The following is a 12,793-nucleotide window of genomic DNA, read 5'->3' on the forward strand; positions in this document are numbered from 1 at the left end:
ATGGACTGCTAGGAAAACAAACAGGTTTGTCCCGGAAAGGGTTAAACCGGGTGGCTCCTTGGAGGCAAGGATTCTGAGGCTCTGTCTAACTTACTTTGGACATGTAGTGAGGAGAGACTGGTCCTTGGAGAGGGACATCATGCTTGGGAGGATGGAGGGACAGCAACAGCACAGGAGAGGAAGGCCCTCTATGAGGTGGATTGATTCAGTGACTGTGATAATTGGGATGGGTGTGTCAGAGACAGTGCAATTGGCACAGGACAGAGCGGAGTTTAGGGCTGTTGTACATAGGCTCGCTATGAGTCGCAAGCCACTCGAGGGCACATAACAACAACGACAACAACGCAATGCGGACAGAGAGTGGGGTGGAGCTCCCCGATTAAAACAAGTGTGGAAGGAGGAGTGGCATCCCCTTCCATAATAGATTGTCTCCGGAAACCCTATGAACGTGGAAAGAGGATGAAAGTCACCCAAGTGTCGAGGGCTCTCCTTCATAGGGTCGCTATGGGTCACCTGCGACTCGACGGCACTTAACAACAACAACAACATTAGGGTCATATCCAGTAGTGGAGTATATGACTTATAGTTAATGTCTCAGGAATGTTTCTCTCTAGCACGTTTGTTTTGTTTTTTTTTCCCACTCATTCATTCTATCTGGCTTCTATTCCCCTCACCACATGCACATTCATAAGACTACTGTGTTGTTCATTCTAGGAGATAATGTGGAATACTGGGGGATTATGGAATCTGATGGCTCTGGTTTTTAATTCTCCATTATTTATTAGCTCTTGCCTGTAGCCTCCCTGGACCTTAGCTTCCTCTTCAGCAAAAAAAGAGGAAATAGTTCTAATCTTACAAAAGTGATCTACAGGTCAAATAAGAGTTCCTATGTTAAATGCCTACTACCTGACACATTGTAATCATCTGAAAATGATATTTTCCTTCCTCCATTTCCTTCATTTTATTTAATGAGTTCAACATATTTATCTTCAGTGTAATGGTGTACAGTATGGAATATCTCATGGACTACCAAAAGAATGAACAGATCTGTGCAATCAGAGTGCTCCGTAGAAACAAGAATGATGAAATTTCTTCTAATTTACTTTGGGGGCATGTTATCAAGAGAGGCCAATCCTTAGGAAAAGACTTCATGATGAGAAAAGTGGAGGGTCAGTAAAAGAGGATTACCCTTAATGAAATACACTAACCCAGTGACTGCAACAATGATTTTGACTATGGTAGAGGTTGTGACCATGATGCAAGATAAGGCAAGGTACCCATCTATTATTCATAGGATCTTTAAGAGTTGTAGTTTATTTGATGACTACAGTGGCTTACTGGAAAGAAGCTGCACTGCAATCCCAAAGGCACATGGTTTGAGGCCACCAGCTGCTCCGTGGGTGGATAGGCAATCTCCTCCCTTCTGATTAATGGCCTCTGAAAACCTGCTGGAGGATCTACAGTACACAACAACAACAACAATTTTCAGTGCTTCCTTTATACTATGTTACATATTCACTAGACTCAGCATCAGAGAGACTTGGAATTTGGGGAGTAGTAAACTGCCTTCCATTCTTTCTAAAGTTACAAAATCAGTTACTAACTACTCAGTTTTTCTAGAAAATAGAAAAGACCCAAAATCAGTCTGTCAATCTTGTTTCCTAGGTATAGTCATGCCAGAGATTTCAAGGAGCATAAAAACAGAAACAATAGATGCCGAAGTAAAGGACATGAACAGAGATTTCAAAGGTCAGCTCAAGAAGACAAAGTATTAAAATGTGTGAAGAGCTAGAGTTTGAGGATAAAAAAAGGAAGAACTCACTCAGTCACTCCACAGGCACATGGCTCTTTTTTATGCCCGTGTTCTATCCTTTAACCAGATATTTCCTTGTCATCTCCTTTTTTAATGCTTGGGGAAAAAAATGTAGGGGGAAAAATGTAAAGAAAACTAGCTAATAGAAAACAGGAGAGAAAAGATGTTCAGGTTAAGACTTCTGAAGAGGAGAGACTCAAAATGAGGATCAAGTATTTCATCAAACGTTAGTGTTTGAAAGTCATGCTTTGGTCGGTATCAGAAAGTAGGAGAATTGCTCCAGTAATTACTTTTGCAGCATTTGAATTGCTGTGCTTTTTTAGGGTTTTGCCATGCCTGAAACCCTTCTGGAATATCTAACTGATCTTCTTCATCCTCGTTCTAAAATATACATATTTTTAATCTATTTTTTAAAAATTCTTTTTAATGTTGCAGGTATTCCCCCATCCCCAGAGTCTCTTGCAGCAACATAAGGCTCCATCTGGGCCCCAGCATCCAGTCTAGTGTCCCTGACAACCCCTTCACTGACTTACAAGCTTTCACTGAAGAGACTCTAAAAAGCACATCAGACTCCTGTCAATGAGGAAATAAAAGAGTTTTAAAAGACTGCCATTTATCCATTACCACATAGTAGATTCTGGGCCACAGAGAACCTCCACTAGGTCCTGAATTTTTCAAAAGTCTAAATTTTGTACTCTTGCTTATTAAAAAAAAAATGGCAATCAGATGAGAACTTTTGGATGAGTTTTAAAAGTAGTGTGAATTATTTTAAATAACTATGAATTGTATCTCAATGACAATAGATTTTTTTTTTCATAATTGTGCATGTTAATCAGTGGTGCTTCACCTACAAAGGCAAAACCAAAAATGATAAACACAGCTTTTCTATCAGCATGATAATGTCAGTACTCCCACAGACTGAAGCACTGTAATTGCAACCTGCTTTTGAAAACAGAAATTCTTATTACGGGACTGATGGCAACATCATGGTGGATGGAGAAGAGATTGAAACTGTCAACCACTTCATCTTCTTTTGATCCATAATTATGCTTGGTACCAGCAGTCGGGAAATCAAGAGATATGTTGCACTATCTCTCTAAATTATTGAAGAGTAATGATGTCAGTTTGAGGACTAAGGTGCATCTGATATAGACTATGGTTTTTCCAATTGCTCTGTATGTGAGAGCTGCACAATGAATAGGGAGGGAAGAATTAATGCCTTTGAGCTGTGATGTTGGAGAAGAGCACTGGACATCTTATGGGCGGCCAAAAGAACAAACAAATATGTCTTGTAGAGGGTGCAGTCAGAGTGCTTTTTGGAGGCAATGATGATGAGGCTTTGCCTCACATACTTTGGGCATATTGGTAGGAAAGTCTATTTCTTGGAGAGGGATGTAATGCTGGGAAGGGCAGACTGTCGGCAAAGGAGAGGAAGACTCTCAACCAGATGGATTGACACAGTGTTGCAATGGGCTCTAATGTGTCAGGAAGTGTCAGGATGACACAGGATAGGACAGGGTCTATATCTGTTGTTCATCAAGTTGCTGTGAGTCGTACTTGACTGCACCTAACAACAAAGATGAATTAGTTGTATTTATGACTTCCATTCTTTCTTCCATATTTGCAACTTCTTCCGTAGTTATTCGTATAACTATCCATTAATATATTTCTTCTGGTTCCCTTTCTCACAGGTACTAACTTTATAACTATCTTTCACTCCTTCTCCTATGACTTGTACTTTCTTCAGTAGCTGTTGGTATGACTCCACATCAATATATTTCTTCTGTCTTTCTGACTCTGAAATACTCATTGAATCTGCAATATGGTTTGTTTTTTTAGAAGGCTTAATTTGTTTATTTACAATATTTGAAATGGCCTGCCTGCTTCTTTTATGACATTTTGTGAAGTTTTTCTTGGTATGTTAGGTCATTTCTATTGTATCTGTGTAGGTTGTTGATAGTTCTTTATCTTTATGATGCTATTGATTAGCTGCAGGCTTAAAGTGTTCAGTCTATGGGGGTGGGTAACTAGCTCTACTAAAAGTCCTTTCTGCACCCTATGGAGTGAGAACATTTGCCTTTTCTAAAATCCTTCAGGTCCTCTCTGTTCTGGAGTGTAGCCCTGCAGGAATCTTCCCGTACTGTAGCCCCCTCTCCTCAGGTCTTTTGTTCTCTGTTGTCTGTGGAGTGGCACAACCAGGTTCCCCAGCTTAAGCAGTTTCTGTCCAGGGAGGCTGGATTGTAGGCACTTCAATCTGTCAGCTGTGGAAGTGGGTCTTTCACCTGATTGCAGCCTCTTTCTTAAATTTCTTTTGTCCTCTCTAATCCATAGGATGGGTCCACAAATAGAGCTGGATCCCCAAATATAAGTTTGTTGGTTTTTTCCTCTCCAGGGGGGACAGGGAGGGACCTGGAGAGCTGAAGGTGGTCAGGGAGGAAATCACGAGGTCACAGAGTTTGTTGGGCACAAGGAGGAGCTGAAGGAATTAGGAAGGATCGAGTGGAGAACGGAAAAGACAGACTAATGGTGAGCATAGATCAACGGTGATTTGTTGTGTAGGAGAATGATCATATAAAGCACATTGTAAATGAAGGAATATGTGAAACACAATGTATAGACAAACATCTATATTTTTTAATTTTAAATTGATATTAATGCAAGTTTACAGAAACTTTGGATTTCCATTCATTCATTGTTGCACTTTTTCCTCTGCCCACCCCTCCCCCCAATTCACTTTTCTTTTTGAAAAGTAAAAGAACAAAATCTTTCATTGTTATTCAATTCTCTCCCCGCAAGTCCACTCCACTATGCAACCTTCGTTCTGGACTCCTGTCATAACAATAATATCTAATCATATATCCCTTTTAAATAGTTCTCTCCCTCATCTGTTTCAGTGGAGTATATTTCCCATCTTTCTCAGTCTCCCCTTAACCCCTATGTCAGTCCTCTTTTTATAACAGTGGTATTTTGCCGTATTTGTCTTTTTGTTACTGAGATCTGTTACTCAGCATAATGCCCTCCAGGGTCACCCATTTTGTGTAATATTTAATGAGTTCCTTGTTTTACACTGCAGCATAATATTCCATTGTGTGAATATACCACAGCTTCTCTCTCCATTTGTTTGTTGGTGGGCAGTTGGGTTGTTTCCAACACTTTGCTATTGAGAACAAAGCTGAATAAACATAGGTGTGTATGTATCTGTTTGGGTGGCAGTTATGGTTTCTTTAGGGTATATTCCCAGTAGTGGAATTGCTGGGTCAAATGGTATTTCCATTTACAACTTTTTGAGAAAGTGCCATACAGCCTTTCATAGTGGTTGCACCATTTTACACTTCCACCAACCGTGAATACGGGTTCCAGTTTCTCCACAACCTCACCAGCATTTGTTGTTTGCTGTTCTGTTAAATTTTGCTATTCTGACTGCGGTGAGATGATATCTCATAGTTGTTTTGATTTGCATCTCTCTTGGAGCTAAGGGTTTTGAACATTACTTCATGTCATTTGCCATCTGAATGTCTACTTTGGTGAAGTGTCTGTTCATATCCTGCCCATTTTTCAAGCGGGTTGTTTACTTTTATCTTTTTGTGGTGCTCGAGTATTTTATAAATTCTAGATATAAGACCCTTATCTGACATGTCATAACCAAATATTTGTCCCAATCTGTGGCTTCCCTTTTTACCATGTTGGAGAAGTTTTTGGATGTGCATAGGTCATTGTCATCCCGTTTTCTTTTAAATTTTATTTTGTATTGGTTTTTATTTTGTATGGAAACCAACATAAAATAAAATTTAAAAGAAAAAGGGATGACAGTGATCTCTATGGAAAGGATTGAAAGGGGCAAGTTGGACTTAATGCTCCATAGTCTTATTTACTTTTGGGAAGATTATTGTTTCTGTTCTGTATCATTAAATCAGGCCCAGCTTACGGCAGTCTCACAAACCCCATTGAGTTGTATAGGGTTTTCAGTGGCTTATTTCTCGGAGATTTCCAAGTCTTTCTCCCATGCCCTTAATCTGGATGTTCTGCTGAACTGTACTCTGTGCCCCAGAAACATACAAGTCTTGGCAGAGGAGTGTACCTTGTTTGGGAATAGAACTCAGGGCATATCATTAAACCACCACTGCCCTCCTGGGGAAGTTAAAAACAAATAGACAAACAAAAATGCAATTTCCATAGAGTTGATTGACTTATTGACCCTCCACTGGATTTCCAGGTTTGTAAATTTTTACAGTAGGAATCTAAGAAGCTGCTGAGGGATTTAAACCTCCAGTCTCTGGTTAGCAGTACAATATAAAATGCATTCCACCAGTAAGACTGCTTCCTAGGATAGTTCTTTCTGTCACTCTCACTGTCATTAACAAGTCAGAACCTACTGATAGCAAATCCATTGGATTCCTAAGGCTGTAAATGGAATGGGAGATAGTCATCTTTCTCCCAAGGAGCCACTGGTGGATCCAAGCCACCAGCAAGGGAAGACCTTTGGATTAGTAGCACTGTTCCCTGCAGACTACAGTTAGTACCCCATAAACTACCAGAGATAGTGAGATAATATTTCCTCTAGCCTTCCCCATTACTTTCTGCTCCCCTCTCTCATCCTCATTCCAAACCTTTCTTTTTTTAAAAAAAAAAAAATCACTTCTGGAGGAGACATCTGAAGCAAGTCAGTTCTAGCCCAAAGGACAGAGTGGTTTCAAGTTTGATCTTATTCTATTCCTGAGTTAACATTTTAAGCATAGCTTCGGCAGCCCAGGAAATTGTTTCTGTCCCTATGGGTTGTTAGAATCCAGTTTTTCAAAGCACTGCTGGGTATTTAAAGATGCACAGTTTTTTTAAAAAAGAAAGCATAGAATAATAGACTGCTATACAGTCAGCATTCAGAGGTAGCAAAATCTAAAGTCTACTGCTCAGATGAATGGCTGGTCTGCAGCCACAAAACAAAAGCAAATTTTACTCATTAAATGTTGCAGACCGAGGGTCCCAAAGAATGAAATAATTTTATAATTATTAATAATGAGACATACTACTAGGAACGGTATAGAACAGAGAGTGTGAAAAACAGGGGGCCAACAGTTCCCATGACTGAAGGCCCCAAGCCATGCTTCTCTGAGTATTTATTTAGAACCATAAGGAAGGTGAACAAAGTAAAATCACAAGGAAGTACAAAACAAAAACAAAGGATAATGGTGAAGTCTTTTACAGATAAGGCCAAGTTTCTCTTTATGCTAATCTCAAGAGGGAGGGATTCTTTTGACACAAACTAAGAACAATGTTGACTCCTAGGGAATGCCCCAGTACCACAAGGTGACCTTCAGCTTGTATTAAGCTTCCCTCATTTCCCATACAGCATTTGGTCTACTATTATTAAATTTGATAGTCGGCTTCCCTCAATTAAAATTAACTTCAGAATCTAAGAAAATACTCTGTCCTTCACTATACAAAAACACTCATGGTCTCTTGTTGTTTGTTTCCTTGGTAAAGTTCTCCCTAGAGCACTGTTTCTTTCCTCCTTGACATTTCTTCTTTATCCTTTTACTTTCTTTTCTACTTTTTCTGCTCTATTCTTTCTCGTTATTTACTCACATTTATCCACCTTTCACTTTTCCCTTCTAAGTTTTAGTCTCCACATACTCATTAATTCTACTTTAAGACTTAAGTACTTGGTAACTAGCCAAAGGGCTGGCAATTCTAACCTTCTCACAAGGACCTATTAAGAAAGCCCTGGCAATCTGCTTCTGGAAGGCCACAGCTATGATAAACTGAGATGGCACAATTCTACCCTGACACACACAAGGCTGGTGTGAGAAGGTTTTGACTACAAAGTAGCTAGTTACTAGTTAAAAATAGGGAGCTCTGGAGTTGTGTTGTGCTGCCAACCCAAAGGCACATGGTTCAAATCTACCAGCTGCTGTATGGGGAAAAAGATGGGCAATCTCTTCCCATGTGGTTTATTACCTCTAAAAAGCCAGCAGAGAGTCAGCTATGAGTTGTTTCTGATTTGATAGTACATAACAATACCAGATGAAAATGAGCTCCCTAAAATAAAACCAGAGTCTGTTTTTAAATATGTGTGAACAGAATGTTATATTCTCTGTTCTTGTTGCTGCATAACGTAGTGGGAACAGACCCGTAGCTGGTCAGCTACCTGAAGGTTTTCAGAGGCAATAAACTGCATGGGAGGAGATTGCACAACTTTCTCCCATGGGGCAGCTGGTGGATTCAAACCACGTACCTTTGCACTGGCAGCGTGACTGCTTACCACTAAGCCACCGGCTAAAATTTACTCTCACTCTCATTGCTGTTGAGTCAGAATCAACTCATAGCTTACTCTCATAAGGGGGAAAGACTGCTCACTGCCTCATGCAAAGCCACTGATGGATTCAAACCACCAGATAGGCACCTCTTTTGAGTTAACGGTACAACTTCCTAAGGACTGTGCCACCCCCAGATGCTTCCTTAATTGAATTAACCTTTTAGCTCTATAATTAATGACACCTTAATTGTTAGATTGTTAAAAAGTTCACATGACTCAGATTATACTGATAAAAGAGTTTTAATGTAAATTGAGGATAAAACGCTGTCGTCACAGAAGAAAGGTACGCCTTGGAGCGATCCAAAATTCTCTGGTACAGTTTTAACTTTGTCTTCCTTAGCTGGGTCTTTCAGAAGATGCTCTGCCACCAGGTCTCAAACCACCACAAGTGCCTATACAGACATGTTGGTCCCAGGAAGCCTAGCTCACAGCAAGGACTTTCACAGCTGATTTCAGGAACATTCCTGGTACTTTACAGGTCTCAAGCATTAAAATCTTTAACTCCACCAAAACCAAGAGTAAGGCATAATTCCAATTGTCCTTGTTTAAACAATGCTGGCAGGCTGAAATATTCTTCCCCCTAAAAACACCCCTCAAACACTCATTAATGGCAAAACAAGATTTATCATTGGTTAGCACATTTTAAAGTTTTGTTCTGGGGTCAATACAGTCAGGATAGTTCCAGGGAATCCTCAAGATAAGAATGGAGTCAGTTCATAATTAGGTTAATCCATACACTCTAAGCTTTGTCTTAGAATCCCACGAAACTGCTTTCTATTTGAGCTGGAACTTCCTTGGTTTTTGTGGTGAGTTCAGAATCCATGTTTCCCGAGTCCATTCCCTCTAGCCCAAGTTAAACAAAATGAAAAGGGTGAGATGCCACAGGCAGGTCTTTCTCCCTCTGCCATGCCTCCTTCTCAGCCCTCACCTTCCACTTCATCTCCATGATGGCCCTTTCCACTTCCTCCACAGCTCGTTCCCGCCTTTCTACTGCTTTCTCCCGCCATTCCACTGCCTTCTCCCTCCTAAGTATCTCCTTTTCCCTTTGGCTGGCCCATAAAGCCAGCCCTCCTACCTGCTCCAGGAGCCTGGCCCAGTCTCCATCAATGCCCATGGGGAGCTGTGAGCCTTGAGGCCTTGGGTCCTGGCGCTGCCCTGCCTGACCATGCCCACTCTTCTCCAGCTCCTCTTTGTGCATGCTCTTCAGATGCTTCCACAGGGCCGTGGTGCCCACATTAACCCCAGGGCCACGGCTCACCTGTCTACCACACAAGCGACAGGTAGCATATTGGTTGGGGTGGTGCCCAGCTCGTGGTGGAGCCAAGTGGAAATATTCCCACGCCTCAGAAAACCGGGTGCCCCTATTGTGGGGCACTGGTGGGGGCATAGCGGTTGCCAGAGGGACAGGCAGCTCCCCAGGCTCACTGATCTCATCTTCTTCCTTCATCTCCAAATACCCTTTTGGATTCGTTCTCATTCCCTCCTCCTCCTCCTTTTCTCGACTCATCTTACCTCCTCCTCTACAACTTCCCTTGTGATTGTACCTGTGATTGAACCAAATGTCAAAGCTGACTCACAAGACTAAACGTGCACTTGGGAGGTGCTATGGTAACCCCTGGAGATTCACAGTGATCGTCAAAGTCTGGCTCCAGTTGGATGATGTGGTGTTTCCTCTTTCTGCTTCTCTGAGGAGTCAAACCACAGATCCAAGAACAATGGATTGTGAAGTTTTCACCTACCTTGCCTGCATGCCACAGATACTTGGTGATCCCTCTTTGGCCAGGCCAGAGACAAAACAAATGAGTTCCTGGAGTGAAGGCTTTCCCTGTTCAACAATTACAAGGCTGTTCAGAGAAATCAGTGCTCTCCACAACAACCAACATCGTGAGGGCGTGTCAATGGCGAAACTGTAGGTTTTCTCTTGACTCTTCTCTGGGTTCTTCCCACAGTTCCTCTGCTCTTTGAAAAACCTCTGAAGTATGTTTTCACCTGTGAAGGCAGGAAGATCAAGGTCAGAGCTGATCCTTGCCGCGTCTTCCTCAGAGTGGGAAAAAGAGGCAGGGGCAGCCTGTAACATCTGAGAGACTCTCACCTCCTCACACTGTTCCCACAAGCGGTTCAAAGACCTCTGAGTCGCCAGAGTCTCTGCAAAAAGTTCCTTCAATGAGGTCAGTTTACACACAGACAGATTTGGGTAAGGCTAAGAAAGGCAAGCTGTCTTCAGCATGAGAAGCTGGCATGTGTGGAGATAAGAGCCCACCTCCGTGGCCCAGGTGCCCCGTGGTCTGGGTGAGCAGCTGGGAACACAGCTTTCTGCAGCACCAGTACCTGCAAAACCAACAGCCAGTAAGTCCTTCGGAACAAGCACTTAAGTTCATCCTGTTGTTTGACTCACTTACTCCATTTTAGGGATAAACTTTCTTTCTGTTTTGGGAGGTCACTTTTTGAGTGACATATTTACTCATCAGGTTGTGGAACACAGTTAAGAAATCCCCTCCTTGCCACAATGGGTACTCACACGGGAAGGCTGGCTCTGTACAAGGGTCTTGTCCGGTGGCGCAGAGCGAGGTGAATGCGAGGTGAGTGTTCCCTCACCTTCTGGATCACTATTAATTAGCTGGCTCCTACCCCCAGCGGGAAGGTACTTTTTAGTTCCTGTTTCCTCCCACTTCAGCCAGAGTCTTGTTTCCAAAAGGGTGTGTCCTTGCCTGTCAGGTTTTTCTGTAACACTTACACCCAAATGCAAACCTTTTCTCCACCCACCCCACCCCCACTGGAAAAAAAAATTTCTGGCAGGCACCTACAAGTCTCAGTTCTCCTTCCCTGTGACTAGGGTCAGACATTAGATTTTCATTCATTCATTGTTGCACATTTTACCTCTTCTCTCTCTTCCCTCTCTCTCAGTTCATTTTTTTTTTTTATATTCGTTCACTGTTGCACAATTATCTTCCTCCCTCACCCCTCACCCCAGTCCTCTTTGCAGTGTACCTCTTATTCTGGGCTGTTGTCGTATGTGTGATGCCTAATCATATATTCCTTTTAGGCAGTTTTTTCCTTTATCAGTTACAGTACAGTATTTGTTATTTATCTCCACTTTACTTAGTTTTCCCCCAAGCCCCCATGTCAGCCCTGTTCTATAACAATGGTGATATTCAGGAGATTGAAATCCTTATTCGCTGATGATGGAAGGGTAAAATGATGCAACCACTATGGAAAAAAGTAAGCAACTTTCTCAAAAAGTTGGAAATAGAAATACTATTTCACCCAGCACTTCCACTACTAGGAATATACTCTAAAGAAACCAGAGTTACCACCCAAACAGATAGAAACACACCCATGTTTATTGCTGCATTGTTCACAGTAGCAAAGACATGGAAGCAACCCAAGTGTCCATCAAAAATTGAATGAGTAGAAAAACTGTGGTATATTCACACAATGGTACACAGCGCTGGAAAACAAGGACCTCATAAAATATTACACAACATCGGTGACCCTCGAGGACATGATGCTGAGTGAAATATCTCAGTCACAAAAGGACAAATACTTTATAAGTAACTTATCTTGTCTCTCAAGCATAGGAGGAGATTTCAGGGATTGAGAGACAGGGTGAAATATGGACTGTAGCAACACATGTCTCAGGGACACCTGTTGTTTTAAATATTTTGTCACCGTATTGGGCTATGTGTCTTAATTTGGATTTTTGAAACTAGGTGACTCAATAACAATTACATACTATGACAGGTTTGGAAGCAGGAGTGGCATCCACTTCCTAAACAACATGCCTCCATAAACTATGAACTTTGATAAATACCCATAGTTATAAAGAGGCCTCAGGCTTTTTGTCCATACAGTCACTGTGAGTGTGCCAGTGGGTAATCAACAATAACAACAACATCGTTACAGTCAATAGAAAGGCCAAAGGAATTTACAGAAAAGAGGAAATTAAATAAATGAAAACTCCTGGTAAAGCAAAAATCATACTAAAACAATAACAAAAAGTTATTGAGAAATTTATTAATATACAATTGCAAATCAGGGTACCTTTTTGCTAGGAGGTAAAAAATGCTACCAAGATAAAGAATAATTCTTACCTGTTATCTTATAAGACATTGCTATGGAAATGGGCCTAGAATAGTGTTTACATAATAACAATTTACCCAAAAACACAGCCTAGCCTCTAGTCTGACCTTGAAGTTCTTATCTCTTAAAATCTCACATAAATAATTCTTAAAGAGAGGCCAAGGTCTGAAGTAAACAATTCTTACAGAAACACTTTCTGGTTTATTATAGAACTCATAATATTAAGAAAATCATAGAGAAATTATATGAGTTGTTCTTGCTCTTGCTATTATATTGTTAGGAGCCTTGAGTATGATTGATAGCAACTCTATGAACAAGAGATCCAAACCTTGAAACAGATAAGGGAGGGAACTGTTTAAAAGGGATATATTATTAGGTATTATTGTCATGACAGGAGTCCAGAACAAAGGCTACATAATGGAATGAACTTGGGGGAAAGGATTGTAAAACAATGAAAGAATTTTCCTTTTATTTTTCAGAGAAAAGAGTGAACTAGGGGAAGGGTGGACAGGGAGAAAGTGCAACAATGAATGAATGGAAATCCAAAGTCTCTGTAAACTTTCATTAAAATTAATAATAATTTTTAAAAA

The 12,793-nt window shown here is 41.1% G+C and overlaps 2 protein-coding genes across 2 annotated transcripts in view; one reads left to right on the top strand and one right to left on the bottom strand.

Moving 5' to 3' along the window:
- Positions 1 to 12,793, top strand: part of CD96 (CD96 molecule) — a 182,276-nt gene that overhangs the window by 48,371 nt on the left and 121,112 nt on the right. The gene's annotated exons all lie outside the window — the stretch shown is intronic.
- On the bottom strand, positions 8,977 to 9,630 carry ZBED2 (zinc finger, BED-type containing 2). Its single transcript, XM_006895338.1, has one exon. It carries the CDS (start codon positions 9,628 to 9,630, stop codon positions 8,977 to 8,979), a length of 654 nt encoding a protein of 217 aa, XP_006895400.1.

The sequence above is a fragment of the Elephantulus edwardii genome, unplaced genomic scaffold (assembly GCF_000299155.1).
Source record: "Elephantulus edwardii isolate Elephantulus edwardi_28Jun2011 unplaced genomic scaffold, EleEdw1.0 scaffold00165, whole genome shotgun sequence".
In the NCBI taxonomy this organism is placed as follows: domain Eukaryota; kingdom Metazoa; phylum Chordata; class Mammalia; order Macroscelidea; family Macroscelididae; genus Elephantulus; species Elephantulus edwardii.